General features: G+C 45.4%; 1 protein-coding gene across 1 annotated transcript in view; it reads right to left on the bottom strand.

The window, feature by feature from the left end:
• Positions 1-17,343, bottom strand: part of AGPAT5 (1-acylglycerol-3-phosphate O-acyltransferase 5) — a 1,254,587-nt gene that overhangs the window by 969,454 nt on the left and 267,790 nt on the right. Inside the window, exon 2 of the mRNA XM_069606103.1 lies at positions 14,142-14,211. Within this exon, the coding sequence (XP_069462204.1) occupies positions 14,142-14,211 (70 nt within the window). The remainder of the gene's footprint in view (positions 1-14,141; positions 14,212-17,343) is intronic.

The raw sequence follows: 17,343 nt of genomic DNA, 5'->3' as shown, positions 1-17,343 counted from the left end.
CAATAGCCTGCATTTAATTTTGTTTTATCTTACTTTATTTAGCATAGTTTGATGTTTTATGATCATTTGCTTATTTGCTTATTTGTAGTTTATTTTACTTGCATTTGAAGCACTTATTGTCTTTCCTGTGGACAGTACTGCAAATGTTTAAAAGGAAAACAAGCACTTATTTGTCCCGTCCCAAGTCTGCCAAAATATCCAAATTAAGAGAAGTGCCTAAAGGAGGCATATTTGTAAAATAATTAGATTGACCCTTTGCTTACCTCATTAGATAATGAAAACATGCTAAGTTAGGTAGACAGATTTCTTGCGACTTGAATTGCATTATGAAGGTTGATTTGGCCATTACTCAGACAGATGAGTGAACGGTTCCCCCACTAAGCCTTTAGGATCCATAAGGAAGCATGTTACAGCTAATGATAATGGCTCACCACGATTAGATGAGGTACAGTGTTTGCAGGGAACATAATCTTTGGCTAGATTAGTATCCCTTGGAAACAGTTGCAAATGAGGTACTGAGAATTGAAGTACAAGAAGGTGTTTGGAATTTTAATATACCACTTGAGGTACATGCTGGTATGAGTTAAGAAGGGAATTCAAGTAATAATCAACACCTAGGCACTCATGAGGCGCAGGGGGAATTGCAAATGAATTGAATTAGCTGATCTTTTAACCAAATGTCCTAATAACGAATATGTTGGTCATGAACTATTCTTGTGATTTGTAATTTGAACCACTGCGGTTTTCATGGTATCCAAGTGCTCACCATGATGTAAAATTTAAAAAGGGGGAAGCACAGGTGGTTAGGGGAGTAGAGACAAGGTGTTGTGCTTACCGGTTGGTAAATGAAGAACCATGAACAACCGGCATAGGTGTAGATGTGTTTTATAGGTGGATTAGGACATGTAAAAAGAAGAACAAGTTATTTACCAACTGGTAACGTTCTTTCGACTGGATGTTCCTCCCACGTATTCCTCATCTTAGATATTCGTATCATCAGCTTTGCTGCTTTGGGAATAAAATGTCCACACCAGAGCGCGCTGTGCTCGATGTCATGGCGTCTATGTCCCTTGAGGGCTGCCGTAGCGCGTCAACGTCATCCGCAGTACACATAGCTCGAGCTGCGCCCATTGGGTTCAGTTCTGTTTTTTTGATATCCTCAACTGAGGAGTTGTCCAGGCATACCCTTAGACCGTAAAACTCTCAAGGAACACAGAGTAATTCACGTGAATTGTACAGCGGGGTAGGCTGGGAGGGTCGATGACAAATACATTGGAGGAACATCTAGTCGAAAGAACGTTACCAGTTGGTAAGTAACTTGTTCTTCAAATGGATTGTGTCCTCCCACGTATTCCTCATCTTAGATAAGACTCCCAAAGCAGTGAAAATTTGGAGGAGGGAGTACCAATTAACCCTAGTCACGGACCGTATGAAGAACAACCTTAGCAAAAAGACCTCCTTGGGATGAGATTGAATCTAAACAACAATGTTTCACAAATTAATGCATAGATGACCAGGTGGCCGCTGCACAGATATCTTGCACCGGGACACCCCTTTGAAGAGCTGTCGAAGTTGCCATGCCCCTAGTGGAATTAGCTCTTAGCCCAACTGTAGATTCTTTACCTGCCAGTCTAACATTCTCCGATTGCCAACATTATCCATCTGGTTAACGTTTGTTTTGCAACTGTCAGGCCCAATTTGTGGCCGGTATATCCAATAAAAAGTTGGTCACTTTGTCGAATCTTTGCAAGTCTAGAAATATAAAAGCTGAGAGCCCTTTTTGAGTCCAGCCCGTGAAGCCTTTCTTCCTCCTTACTTGCACGAGGGGGGGGGGGGATACAAAGATGGCAAAGTAATTTTTATGAGACAAATGAATGTCAAAGACTACCTTGGGTAGGAATGAAGGTTTGACTTTGAGTATTACTTTATCTTTGTGGAAAATGGTGTGAGGAGGCTTACAAGAGAAAGCCTGCAACTCACTCACCCTGCAGGCTGATGTGATAGCCACTAGTAGGACTGTTTTCAAGGTGAGGAGCCTTAGAGGACAAGAATGCAAACGCTCGAACGGAATGCATGTAAGGAATTTTAATACTAAATTTAGATCCCAAACAGGGACATGGAATGGGATTGGGATGGTAACACATTAGTTAGACCCTTAAAAAATTGTACAATCAATGTTATCTTGAAATAAGACACTTCTTCAGGAGCGCTTAAAGATAGAAAGCGCCGCTAGGTATCCTTTTATTGTACCAATCTGAAGCCCCAGATTGGCTAAATGTAACAGGAAAGAAAGCACCATAGGTGTGCCATATAGTAATGGATCCACATTCTTATCCTTGCACCAGTTACTGAACTTATTCCAACTACACCGGTACAAGAATTTTGTTGCTGGTCTTATGACCGAAAGCAAAATCTCCATTACAGTGTCCGGAAGGTCCCAATACAGAGGGTCTTGACCTCTGGATGGGGATCCCAACCTTCCTCTTGCGAGAGAAGATTTTCTCTTTGTGGAAGACGTATTGGAGGGCAGATGGACATGTCAAGAAGGTGCGGGTACCATGTCCTCCTTACCCAATTTGGGGCAACTAGAATCATGGTTTTCCCGAACTTTCTCAACCTCCTGATTACGCGAGGAATCACGGGGACTGGAGGAAACGCGTACAGGAGTGGAAATTCCCAGCCCACTTCAAACGTGTCCCCTAGTGCTCCTCTTCTCTCACTTCCGATTGACCTGGGTCATGAACAGATCCACTTGAGGAGGTCCCCAAAGGGTGAAGATCTCTTGAAGGACTTCCTGAGCTAGTTCCCACACGTGGGAGACTGCTCTGCCTGCTCAGAGCATCAGCCGCCGTGTTTTTCTCTCTGGCTAGGTGAACTGCCGACAGAGAGATTCCTTTTTGTACTGCCTAGAACCAGAGCTGCATTGCCTCTGCACAGTGGTAGTGACGCTACGCCTCCTCTCTTGTTGAGGTAGTACATGGCCCCTGTGTTGTCCGTCATTATCAGGACATTCTTTCCCTGTACAGCAGGCAGGAAGGCCTTCAGCGCTAGTCTGATTGCCCTCAGCTCCTAAAGATTGATGTGTAGTTTGGACTCTGATGGAGACCAACGACTGCCGATTGTCAGATTATTGGTGTGGGCTCCCCACGCCGTGAGTGAGGCGTCCGTCACTGCTGTTATCTCGGGCCATGGTTGCAAAAAGATTCTCCCTTGAGAATATTGTCCTTGCAAGCCCACCATAGAAGATCTTGAGCCACTTTGGTCGGAAATTACAGAAGATCTGAAATATTCCCCCAAAATTGGGACCACTGAGTCCTGAGGGCACATTGAAGGGATCTCATTCTCAATCTGGCCTCTGGGACCAGAGAAATGCAGGATGCCATGAGGCCGAGCAGCCTCAGAAAAATCAAAGGCCGGCAGATGCTGGGAATACTGGAACTTTGTTACCATCTGCAGAATGTGCTAAGCTCTCACCTCGGGAGGCGTGGCTTTCCCAGAGGAAGTATCCAGGACTGCTCCGATGAATTGGAGTCTTTGGAATGGTATCATGTTAGGCAGAAACCTGTGCAGTTCCCTTAGGGAACACTGCAAAAGATTTAAGACTACAGGTGTTGGCAGTAAACCCACTTGGTAGCAGTCTGCACCACCCAGATTTACCTGGTAGCTGTGGCTGAGCAGTCAGACTTCCCTCAAGAAGAGTTAGGCAGTATGCAGAGTATACACAATAGGCACTCAGGTACAATAATACAAGCAAACACTGACCAGAGCTTTGGTAACAAAGTATATAATTATTTATTTAAAAACACACAGTTGAAACACTCCAGCACTCTTATTGTAAAATGTTCTAAACAGAGTTACTATTGTAATATATACACCCCTTTTTCCTTATCAGATTAGTCACAGTAAACACCACTTATTTTCATACAGAGGTGAGCACTTAACTAGATTGCACTCCAATAAGTTTATGAGAAAGGGCGGGAAAAAGGCAGAATATGAAATGGTACACCCCTCTAAGATTCAGGAACACGGTTAGCAAGGCAGAGAGCAAAAAGTCACTGGTGAGCCAAAGTCCAAAGGCTGGGCCCACTCTTAGAGAGAGCAGAGCACAAAAGCGCCCAAGATCACACAGTTACACTAGGCTTAGAAAGTCTTGCAGAGGGTTCAAAAAGGGTTTAGAGAGGCTTCAAGAAAGTTTAGCCAGGGTGTCCCAGACTAACCCAGGTTCGAAAGCCGGGGGCTAAATCTACCCCGTACAGTCGGTAGCAAGGGAAGCCAGGCGGGACACAGTACCTTAAGTGGGAAGGATCCTCCAGCGGTGGCAGTTGTTCCTGGTAGTGGGTGCAAGTTGCGTCGTCGTCCAGGGGAAGAGAAGATCTCGACTTGGAGGAAAGATGAAGGTTGTTGCACTACCAGTGAAGAAACCAGCCGCGGAGTCTTCCGGTTAAAGGTGGTACCTTTGTTTCGTGGTCGTGGTAAAACGTGGTATCCCGGTTGACGGGGTGCTTGGCACAGGCAAGGCGGCCACGAGATATGTCGGGAAAGCGAAAAGACGGAGAGAAACTGGTTATCCCCACCAGTCAAAGGAAGAAGACTCTCCGGCGGGAGATCTCCTCGGTCGTTGGGAAAAGTGGTGAGGCAGTCCAGCAGGGCTCCACCGGTGGTGGTGTCGTGGCAGGTCGGCTCAGCTTCTCCCTCGTCGGATTCTTAGGTCCTGTGGCGACTTCTGAAGTTCCAGTCCCCAAAGCCCTGCTTTTATGCAGCAAACCCCCATTCACTCAGCCTAGCTGTCACTCAAACATGCTAAGTGGTGAGCCGGCCGGCTCACCACTTGGGCCAATCAGGATGGAGTGCGACTTGAGTTGCCTAGGCAACTCAGTCCAGGGTGCCTAAATTTCCCTCCACCCCTCCTAAGTACCCCAGACAGAGTGGCACCACTTTGGAGGGCTTCTGTGGAGAAGCCCGCTAAAATTTGGAACAAAGGGCTCGACTTGGGTTGGAGTCACAGAAGAGAACACAAACGCCATTTTAGAATCAAGTTTTGGCAAAAAACACCAACCGGAGAATTAATATTAATTAAATAAACCGGCGGTATGTTCGAGGCTACCGTAAATAATTAAATAACGATAGCCTAAAACAATGGGAAATCCCATAGGAAAATATTTGCGGTTGAATATAAAAAGTAGCATCCACTGCCACCAGCCAAAACTTGATCAGGGGGGACGGAGACGTGCTCCCTCAACTAACAGACCGAGGGGCAATCGAATTGCCCCAGCCAGTACATCCACAATATGATGGTTTGTACTGGTTCTGTTCAGAATTTAAGACTAGTAAAGTCAATGGTGACTTTACATGCCCTGGGAGACAGTAGTCAGTCCCAGGTTATGGAGTCTATACTGGGGGGTCACTATGACACCCCTGTGTCACTGCACTGAGGGTGCTGTGTAACACACATCACAAAAACACATGAAGCCCTATGGAGTAAAAGACCCCATAGCCCATTAAACACATCTAGATTCAAAGAACCACACTCAAATCATGTCCAAGAGTGAGGGTAAAAGAGTCTCACTCTTGGCAGGAGAAAAAAATTAAATCCCAAAAATCCAGCAAAGCTGCTGGGGTACTCACTAGGTTAGGAAACTCAGCCTAAACAGAGAATTCTCCCTAACATATCATATGAGACTTCTTGTAATTGAGGGAGAAGCCCAGTCTTTGTAGGAAGTGGCAGGTAATCCTCAGATGTTCCAGGGCCTGTTCGGGTGAACAAGCCCTGATTAACCAATCCTCCAGGTAGGGGTGGACGTGAATCCCCCTCTCCTGAGACTTGCTGCCCCTACTGCCATCAGTTTGGTGAAAACCTTCGGGCGGAGGTCAGCCGGAATGGCAGAACTCGAAATTGAAAATGAGAACTGCCAACCGCGAACCTCAGGTACTTTCTGGGCTTGAGATGGATTGGCACATGAAAGTAAGCATCCTCAAGGTCCAATGATGCCAACAGTCTTGGAGTTGGAGAGCCTGAAGGATCTGAGAAAGGGTTCCCATCTTGAACTTGTCCTTCCTGAGGAATTTGTTCAAATTTCTTAATTCCAAGATGGTTCTCAATCCTCTTGGGAATGAGAAAGTAGGGGAAATACCAACCCTTGTTCCTCTCCGCTGCAGGTACATGGTCTATTGCACCCTTCTCTAGCAGGGTTAAAATCCCCTGCACAAGGAGTAGATCTGGAATTTTGACAGTGTTGTATCCCGGTGGATGATCGAGGCCTTTTTTTTTTTCAAAAGGAAGGCAGTAACCTTGGGCTACCGATTCCAGTGCCCAAGCATCTGAAGTATTGCCCCGCCATTCGCTCAGATGCTGAGAGATTCTGCCTCCCACCGGGGTCTTGTGGGTCAAGGCCTGAGAGTGGCTTAGAGACGGCTGCAGCAGCGTCTGAGGGGACAGTTGCCGCTGCTGGGGCTGATCTAGCACCCTTTCCTCGTCCACCACGAGGGAACTTTCTTTGGCCTATTTGACTAGCATGTCCTCTTCCCCTTCCAAATGAGGAATAGAAACTAAAAGGACGACCCCTGCAGGAAGAAGAGCCTGGGTTGGAGTGTTGCTGAGGTTGTCGTATGGAGGCACTAAGTGAATTAAATGCCACCTTAGAGGTTTGCAGCTTCTCTAGACTCTCATCCGCCTGGCTGCCAAACAGCCTCAAGCTGTCAAAGGGCATATTGAGAAGCCTGGCCTACACATTCATGATGCTGTCAGCAGTGTCCAGTCCTGACTGAAGACATTCCCCCATTGCCTCCTTTCCATCCTTCACAATAGCCAGGAAGCTGCCTCGTTCCTCGCCTTCCGGAATTTGCTGAAGCGCCATGCTAACAGTCCCACAGGGTGTAGGTAAACCTCGAAAGGGTACAAGTAGCATTGGTTGACTTTAAAGCCATACTGCTCGAAGAAAAAACCTTGCAAGCCCAGGCATCAATTCTCTTGTCATCCCTATCCAGGGGAATAGAGGGATAAGCAGACTGTTTGGTGGCTGCAGCTGCTTAGACCACTAAGCTTTCAGGCGTAGGGTGCTTATTTAAATAGTCTGGATCAGAGGATGAAGATCTAGATTTTCTGGTAAAACTATGGTTTACTACAGGTCCAGACTCTGGAGTTTCCCAGTTAGACATGACCTTCCTTTGAAGGGCTGTATGAAAAGGTAGCACCGGATCCTTCTAAAGACCCTGGCTCAGAATATCTGCCATGTCATATAGTTCGTAGGTAGGAGAATTCCTGCTCCAGCCCATGAAATCCACAACCCTATTCATAATATTCCTGTATGCTAAATAAGCATAATCAGCTGGGTCAGGTTTATCAAACTCCAATTCAGGTGAAGTGTCTATGCCACCAGCTGATTGGAGACAGTCAGAGATCAGAGATTTTTGATTCAGGGTCAATCAGCTCCTCAGGAGCATTCTTTGTTCCATATTTCAACCCAAATGGGGGAAGATTCCTCCTCAGAGGATTGCTCCTCCTCATAAATAGAAGTCTTAGACTTGAAAAAGTATTTTCTTGGCAAATGGGTATAAGCCTTAGCCGTGGTTTGAGGCCCTGAAGGCATCGGCATCGATTTAGTCAATGTCGTTGATGACGCTACAGGATTCAACGCTGTCTTCGACAGAGGTGTCAATGTTGTCAACGCTGGCTTTGATAAATTCAAAAGGTGCCTTAAACAAAGGTTTGGTCGAGAATGGTGTCGATGAAACATTCCACACAGGTGTTGATGAAGGTTTGGAACCAAACAGCATTTTGTACGGCGTTGCCTTCGATTTATGCACCGACAGGCTTGCTGACTTGCTCTTTTTGGGAGGTACCGGAGAAGGTTCTCTAAACGGTACCCTCGACGATTTCTCGCCGGATTTAGAGCATTTAGTCATTTCAGACCTTCCTCTGTCATCCAAAGGATGAGCTGGGGCATGGTCTTCTCGTGACTTCTTCGAGGGGGTCGGGCCGCATTCTCGAAGATTTGCATCACTGAGGCTCTGAAAGCCCCCCATTTCCTAGGGGAATCATGTTTATTTGGACAAGTGATAACCCTCGAAGAGTCAGAAGACAAAGACGAAGACGATCAGTGACATCTCTTCTTCGAAGAAGACAAAGATTTTCTTGACTGACTCTTCGATCAAGACTTCGACTTACGTCAGGACGAGTTCCTATACTACCCAGAGTCTTTATTCCTCTTCGAAGTAGCCCTCGAAGTTTCCCTCCTCACCGCCAATTTACCTCGTCATTCCTTGCAAGCTTTTCCTGACATGGCCTGACAGGACCCGCAGTCATCGGTCCGATGGTCGGGACCCAGGCACCATAGGCAAACGCGATGGGGATCAGTAATGGGACATTTTCTTCCCGTAATCCTGGCATTTTTTTAAACCAGTTTTTGGGGTTGAAGGATTAGAAAACGAAGACATCTTGACGAAAAACTGAAGTGCCATTTTAAACAACAAAGCGAAAGCTTTTGGAAAAACAGAACTGAAGCCAACGGGCGCGGCTCAAGCTATTTGTATTGCGGACGACGTCGACGCGCTACGCTGATGATACGAATATCTAAGATGAGTAATTCGTGGGAGGACACAATCCATTCAAAATGAATCTTAAAAAGACCATATATTTTATTTTTGTAACACTTAAAATGACATTGAGTTAAGTTATCGATATATTTGAAGCCCCTGGTGAGGAAAGGCGCGATGTTTGGTGGCGCTCTGGACATCCCCCTCTACTCTCTGGTTCCTGCATTGGCCACGCACCAGCGAGCATACCACGGTATCATAGACCCTGCATCGGTGAAGCCAGGGGCGAGGGAAGGGTGCAGTGTTTGGCACCACAGGTGTTCTGCATAACAGGAGCAAGGCCCAGCTGAACGATTTTCTGAGCAGAAGATTACAGAGGTAATGGACTTTCAGCAGGACTGTGGTAGAGACGGTCTAAACCAAGGTGAGCGCGAGGATAGAGCAAGTTAGGACTGGGTCGCAGGCTACCTTAATGGATGACTGATTGCCCAGGAATCCAGTACATTGATACATCACCCGCCTCGCCCTTTCCCCTGCTTCTATTCTGCACACAGCTTGACTCCCAGTCCGCTATGCAAAACCATCCTGAGTCCAAGATGCAGCGCAACATACTGAGGAGGAAACGGGTGGCTGGGGGGCCACCCCAATTAACCAGGTCAGGCATTGCACTATTGATCTTGACTCTGCTCCTGGGGCTAAAACCAGTGGGGAACATCAACAATCAATCCATTGCATTCTACAGGGAAAGCCTATTCCTTGATTAATGAGCACCACTAATTCATGGGGTATGACCAAGACGCCCTGTGAGGTGTTACAGCTGCACCAGATAATTGTAATGGGGGAGAGTTATCCAGCAACATGGGCAGATGGCTTACTGAATGCCTCAAACCAAGTCCTGCAAGTCCCGCAGTTAAAATTCGAGGAGACGTTGCTAATAACGAAAGTACATTCATCATTGTAGGAAACCCTGCAAGCATGGTCACACACAACGCCAAAGCCAAATCTTTGGTTAGCGGGAATGAGCCTCTGTCCCCAACCTCGCTGTCAACCCCATTTTAAACTACTGAGTGTTGTGTCTTCCTTGTTCCCCCTTCGGCCCCCATTGTATCCACCCAGTACCCGTCACTTGACCCAGCTAACCTGGGACGGGGGACTGCCAATAACCGTGGAGGTCATTGCTGCACCAGTTTTCTCTGCTGACTGCTCTCTTTACAGAACCCGGGGGCAGGGTGTGTGGGGGGTATGTTTTCCAAGTCCTCTCCTGTGAACACAAACTTGGTCTTGGATCCCTCATTTGCCCCTGGCTCCATTTCAGATTGCCGATTGTGTATTCCTGCATTATGATCCAGAGAATCAATGGACATGGAGACCCATGATGCAACTAGATAAGCCCTCTCCCAGCTTTACTTCTAGTATTTGGAGCGAGAACCTGCTGTCCATGTGTTCAGGAACCAGTTCCTTTCTCTGCTTAACCCCTCTTAGGGCCCCCAAGCCAACCAAGTAACCAAAGTATTCAATCCTCCCTCGACTCACTTGCCAAGGAGTCTTACACAGCACAGGGAATTGCAAGCTATTTAAAGACTGTTAATAGCCCTGATAGACACTCGGGGAGGTGCGGGGGGTGCTTCCTATTGCCTCACTTACCGCAGCAAGGATCTTTGGAATGCCCCCCCCCGCTCCCCCCAAGCTGGATATACCCAGCCCAGTGACTCTGGAAGAAAATGGCTGCCATATATGTGATCCGGTGAGACCCTTCGACCATTGCCCACAGTTAGCTTAATGTTTCCCTGCACACGATGCATCTCCGGGATGAGCAGCGACAGCACAATATAACCAGGTAGCCTAGTAAAACCTACAATCCTCATGCAAAGACTATCCCATTGGAGGAACAAGATCCAAGCTCAATGGTTACCCAATGTTCTAGTGCGAAGGAAACTAGGACTTGTAGACCCTGTTACAGAGAGAGTATGTCTAAGAGCTATTGTCAAGGGGGGCTGGGAAACGCCACAATATTTTTTCATGGGGTACCTAAACTGTCGGCGAATAAGCGTGAACCAAGTGACACTCTTGAACAAATGCCTACAATGGCTTCGCACCGTTGGAGGTTGTGCTTTTTTGTCTAGGGAAGCGATGGTGGACTGCCACAGAGTGTCCAACGAGGGTGCTAACCCCTATGACTCTGTAGAACTAAAATTCTGGAATCAGAGTGGCTAAAGGAGTCCTCGGATGCCTTGGTGGTGGTGGCTGGGTTCCTAAGAGCAGGATTCTTATAAGCACGTACCCTCACCTAGGATTTGCCGGCGCACCTGGAATAGATTGATTGTAAATACAATAGGCAAAGGGATACATCTAATATTACTTTGGGTATGTTATGGTGCTGTTATTGTGAGGTTCGAGAATGGTGCAATTGCCCCAATGTTCAATATTCATAAAATAAAGGTAAAGCAAGCAGGCCTATATGGTTTTGAGGGTACCAACCAGTCTAGAATTTGACTATGAGAATGCTTTTAAAAAATGATTTGAAGTTTGCCTAAGGGAACACCAATGTAACAATGCATTTGGAACTAAATCTAAAAAGTACTGAACAGGAAGTTAAACTAAAACCCTGTTTATATTAGAAAAGAATTTGGAGTTGTGCATCACTCGGGAAATATAGAGGGGCCTTCACTGATATTTCATCCCAGAAGGGTGGTATGTCACCCCATGGTGGAAGCACATTTAACATTTAGTGAGCTCCTTACAACTCACAGACCAAGCAGAAAATCCTCAGCGAACAATAAATAACAAAATTAAGTCACTGATGAGAACTTACTTTGCTTAAGAGCAGGAATGTACTGCTGACGTGCCTCGGGAAAGTTCAGTAGCTTGACTATACTAGGACCACAAAGGAGAGCTTGGATACGAGGAGTACCGACTACGTTCAACCATCATATTTTCTCCCCCTGTATATTAAATTCAAACTGTGTATACTTTTTGTTAACAAGCTTATTTAGGCCCTTATTGTAATACCATAAAACCTTCATCAATTCTTGCGATTATGCACATTATATGATAAACATAGGTGTATACTAACTCCAGAGCAATATTAAGAATGTTTGGTACCAGGAACGTAATGATGGCTATGAGCTTGTGTAAAGCAACCAATTTCAAACTAACTCTTGCTATAGCTAAATATATACATATAATTTGGTACGGCAGGCACAATATAGGTTTAAGTGCATGAAAATGTAATGTAATGAATTTACATTAAGTGTATAATATTTAGTTTGATAGTTTTATTAGTGCTTTATATTCTAAGTAGTAGTAGAATATGTGGCCATTAATGTATAGTATTTGTATTGTGCACTAATCTGCTATAAACAATAACAAAAATATAGCACATGAAAATGTGTGATAATTTTTGAAGAATTGGAGATGTACTATTTGAAGTAAAAATGTATGATTGTTGTGGATTGTTTTACTCATATTGAGTTGATGAATTGTTATTCATAATCTATGCTTGCAAGACATACGCTTGAATAAAGCGTAATTATTCATAAACTGAGAAACCATCTGGGTCAAGTGCACAAACTACAGACTAGGCTCAAATCCCTGCTTCACCTATTAAGCAAAGTAGGCTATTGTAGGAAACCCAATTGATACAGCGCCTAACGTGTTAAAATTGCCAGCCCCTTCATTTTTCAAAATTGTCGGTCCCCAGGAGTGCTTTAGTTTCCATGGAACACTCTTTAAAAAAGCCTCAGTGTAACCGTGTATATATAGTTGCTTCATATATATTAATAGTGGCCACACCAAAAAGAAAAGTGTTTCTTTGCACACTAATGGCAACAATACTAGAAACTATGTCAGTCTTCTAATCTCAGGCTGCCAATGTGCATCCACTATCTATGTCATGGCGTGAGCACCTTTCTTGCGTCTTCCAATCGGTCTCCTGTAACCATGCTTGAGCACTTAGATTTGCAGCGAATCAGAATACAAGAGTTCCTGGTCTATGCTAGGTATCTGTACATCTTTCATACAGCTACTTTATCCTGTATACCTTTCTCGTAGCTATAGAAGTGTGCCAATATGTATGCTAGAACGCAAGTGCCTTCATTGCGACTGCTAACGTTGCATTGACATTCCACTGTGTATTATTCTGATTCCAGCTAGGAAAAAATTGTAAAAAAGGACTTGAAGGGAGTGCCCATGACTATTTTGATTGCAGCCAGAACTCTTAAACCATATATCATTCATCTTTTTAGCGTGGAGGATACAGGGGCACATGGTTGTGCCCCCAAAGCCCAAACTGCTTTAAGATGGTCCTGTGAATCATAAGACAAAGTCTACAGCCCAGGAGACAAAGTGGCATAGCATCAGTAGTAGTTCACCTAACAATGTCCCCCATGTCCAACGGTTTAGTACAAAGACTTCGCAAAGCATTCCTATCATTGTTTTTCTCAAAGGCCTCCTGTTCCCAGTTTTCCTAATGCAGGGAAGTTGACCATTCCTTGTGTTAGAACTTCACTATCTCCCCATAGGCTTTCATCCAATCCTTCTTGTGTTAATAAAAGGGCAGAACTTGTGTGATGTCATTATCACAACGTGATAGTACAAGATTGAATCTACCAGCAGTACAATGGCAACAGAATATTTGTTATATTAAGCATTTGGGCTTTCTGGGTAGGTGGCACATTCTATAGACCCTTATCTTACGGAATAATAGAATGGTGTAGCGTCTATGGTCAACACAATGAAGGAGATGATATTAATAATACTCCTTCTCCAAAGTCTTTATTGTGGTCTGAAGACGTACTTGGAAATATTCAAACACAAGTGGACTTGGTGCGGGGGTGCTAAGTAAACTACTAAACATGGTATCATGCATACATGTAATATCAAAATACTTCAAAGGCACAAAGGCTAAAAGCCTTGAAGTGACACTTGACCTTCCACTGTTTCAAGATTCATATTAACTCCTCTCCCCCATGTGGCTACTTTAGCTTGAAAGTGCTCTGCAACATGGAAGCTTTCCTTTCACGTTCTGACCTACGAGTTGTAAGCCAACCCTTCTAAACTTCTTTCCTGCCTCTCATCAAGGACCAAACCCCACATTAATAAATATGTTTGAATACTCCAGAATTCAGCAGCCACACTAATCGCCAATGGCAAGCATCATCAACACCCGTGGCCAACTTTCCAAGCTCTGTACTGGTTACCTGTCACAGAACAATGCACATTTACAGTTATAGTGCTAGCAAACAAAACCCTTCATGGCGATGTTTCACAATACCTGCCTGGATTGATTGCCCACCACAAACTCCTAACTCCTTTGACCTTCCAATAAGGACCTGCGACCTTCCACTTTCAAACTCATTTCCAAAGCTCTGTGACGACCATTTGACGAAGTTTATTGGTCTTGGAAAGCGAATGCATTTACCATTTCGTCACAATATTAGTTGGTGCAATAAAACGCTATCAAAACTTCCATCTTTAATGATTTTGAAACGACACATCAGATCCTGTTTTGCTTTTTCATTAATGAATCAGTCATTTTAACAATTTCGTTATCAACAAATGGACAAAGTTGAAAATTATTATAGTGCAAATAAAAGTGACAGAAAACAAACCTGTGCTTTGATGATTTGACAAATAAACCACATTTTCTTTCTGTTTTGGTAAGTCTCCATAAATTAGAACCTTGAAGAGAGGGAAAAAAGCATTATTTGATTTGGAAACACTAAAGCACCTCAAACTCAGAGCAAATATTAAAGTGTTAACAATGTAAGGTGACAAATGCAACTATGTCAAGACCGGAGGCGAGCATTATGCTTGAACTCTTTAATGCCACTCTCCACAGAAGCCTTTTCAAATACCATTTTTTTCTTTTTTTAAACAGTAAAACAACTTCCAACACAACTGTTGTCACAAGGGACTACACATCCCCAGAAGTCCTCTGTGTTCTGTAGTTTTGTGTCTTCTTTTCCAACCAATCTTGTCTCAGAACACCCTTCCCATCATATATTGTCTGAGACACCTCCTCTTTCTTTGCGGCTCTCCAAGCAGATAAGTTCTATGTCATTTTGCTCTGATGTTTCAAGATATGTGTGTTTTCCTAAACTTGAAAGAGGTTTTGGTAATAGCAATAGCAAGAAAACATTGAGCTTAACTTTGTTTTCGCTAGGTGCGCGTGTAAAAAATATTTTGCTTTTGTTACTATAAGCGCAGCGCATGTGTGGCACTGTATCCCGCAGTCCTCACTGCATCGGGACTGCTCTGACTGAGCAACATTTGCGGGGAACACTCCGGGACCGCGAATGATGGCGCTCGTGCGAGGTAACCGGGGCGCTCCCCGGCATACCTGCCGGCAGTTCCAAGGCAATGCGCGGCATGATATGATATGATAGGTTATTTATAACGCGCTTAATACTCAGAGGTTTCTAAGCGCGGACACGGGGATTTAACCTGTGTTGCTCCATGTCGTCTTGCTTCCAAGGCAAGTACGTTGCCGCTGAGCTATCCTCCCGAGATAGCTCAGGGCATCAGAGTGTCGCTTTAGTATAAAGGATCCTTCGCGGGCAGTGTGTGCGCTTTCGGGTATACGCAATAGCATTCCCAAGCGCGAGGGAATGACTTGATAAGCCGGCATTTCATTGGAGGCATCACGCGAGCCTTGCAGCAGAACTAGAGGAAATGACCTTTACTTTGCCCATTTCAGCGCAAATAACTTCAGTAAGTGACAAAGGCACGCTCTCTTGGAAAAGCAGCCTGCTCTGTCCAGGCAAAGTGAAGGCACACAGTCACACAGTAAGGAGAAGCTTGGGAAAACAGGCTCACAGACCTTAATGCATGTTTCCTTACTAGTTAGAGCTCCTGTGTATTAGTTTTAAAAGAGTCTTAGGTGACTATCGCTGTGTCCCAAGGTGTTCAACCCATCCAGGCGAGACTTCAAGGACTGGAGACCCTCACTTCTGCAAAAAGCATTTCTCCAAGTAAAAGAAAGATCTCAGCTCTGTTGAGGTGAGGGCACCTCAGGCAAATACCACAATAAAGGGGTGACTTCTAAGGGGGAGGACAAGACCAAGCTGAGCACCCCCTCACGTCCTAAAGTTGGGGTTGTCAAGACACCCCAGGAGTTAGCAACCCTTTGGCAAATTAAAAAGGGCCTTTTTGGGGAGGACGGCTGTGCCGAGCCTCTTGCTCCTGCCGCAGGGGCAAAAAATAAAGGTGACGCCAATAAAGGTGATAAGTCCTCCGACGATGAGGAGGAGGAGGAGGAGATGAAGATCAGGACGATAATGATGTGGACGAAGGCAGCAACATTTCTAGCCAGCTCAGACAAACGCTGCAGCTGCCCAATGCTGCACTGGAAGACCAGGACTACATAGCAGACATGTTTGAACCCGACAGCATACGAAACCTGAAGTCTACATAGTAGCCTCCATCGCCAAGCATGGTACAGTATGTAGCTCAGCGGATTAGGAAGCTGCTTTAAAATTAAAGCGGAGTGCCAGTAAAGTCACGGACACACCTGAACTAGATGCCAAAATAGTCACCTTTGTCACTAAGGCAGCGAAGGATGTCGCAGGGGCGTAGATCGCGCCTGGAAAAGTTGCCAGGACAAAGTCCTGGACCCCTGGAAAAGATAATGGATTTAGCTGAGAGGGCTAGAGATACCGGCGAACCGATTGACGCCAGCACCCTGGCCAATTGGGCACAAAAGGAAGTGTGCCTTCGTGGAAACACCAGGTGCGCCCTCTCCTCTGAGAGGCGGCACAGCCTTTTGCTGAAAATGGACAGCAAACTAGGGGATCACGCCAGCTAAAAAGCAGGAGAGTGTGCACAAGGCATGTTGTTTGGAGATGTTTTTTTCAAGGAGATGTCCCGGTTTGTGGGCACATTTACTGTGCTAGAGAAAGCACAATCTTCTATTCGCAAAATATTTCCTGGATGGTTTTTGCAGGGACCGACAGACACATGAGGCGCCCGACCGGTCACTTCAGCTCCACAAGCTGGCCCCATGGTCCCAGAGGCCAGTACTGGGAGAGCAGTCAACAAGACCGTCTTCTTCCCTTCCAGAGGAAGAGGTCCGCGCAGACGTAGAGGACGCATCGGATATAGACAGCAAAACGTTGTTAGTGGTAAATGCGTACTGCAAGCGTGACTCCAGAACACTGGAGTATGTAGCCAAGCGGCGGGAGCCAGGCCATCAGGCAATGCTTGGGTGCTACAAGCAGTAGCAGGCTTGAAGCTAGAATTTGTGGGCTATCCGCTACAGAGGTGCTTCCCAGCAAACCTTGGGATGTCAGATGAGGAGGAGTTGCTCAACTCAATATGGTGGTGAACAAATGTGTAGAGAAAGGGGCGATGGAGAGGTGTCTGACGGGCAGACAGTTTTCTACAGCAATATGTTTCTGGTACACGGGAAAGGGAAATCCAGACCAGTGATCCACTTGAAATAGCTGAACAGCTGGCTAATTTACAGGCCCTTCAAGATGGAAGGAATTTACCTACTCAAGGACATTCTGCGCAAGGCAGATTGGCTAGCGAGACGAGATTTGACAGATGCCTAGCCAACAATTCCAATTGTGGTGGAACACATACAGTTTCTCAGGTTCTTTAGGCAGGGACACCTCTGGCAATACTGTACAACGCTTACCTGGACTCCTCGGGAGCGTAATGCATTCTCAGCCAGTGGATCTGTTACTTGGGCACTTTTAAGATTCCCTTTCTGTGTAAATGACAATAACAACAATAGAACTATTATAATATCTATTTTCTGGGAAATTACGGTATAGCAGTGTGCCTTTGGTAATCCCTCCCTTCTCACCT

Source organism: Ambystoma mexicanum, chromosome 4p (assembly GCF_040938575.1).
Source record: "Ambystoma mexicanum isolate Mex_15411 chromosome 4p, UKY_AmexF1_1, whole genome shotgun sequence".
NCBI classification, from domain to species: Eukaryota; Metazoa; Chordata; class Amphibia; order Caudata; family Ambystomatidae; genus Ambystoma; species Ambystoma mexicanum.
This window is presented reverse-complemented; position numbering and strand designations above follow the sequence as displayed.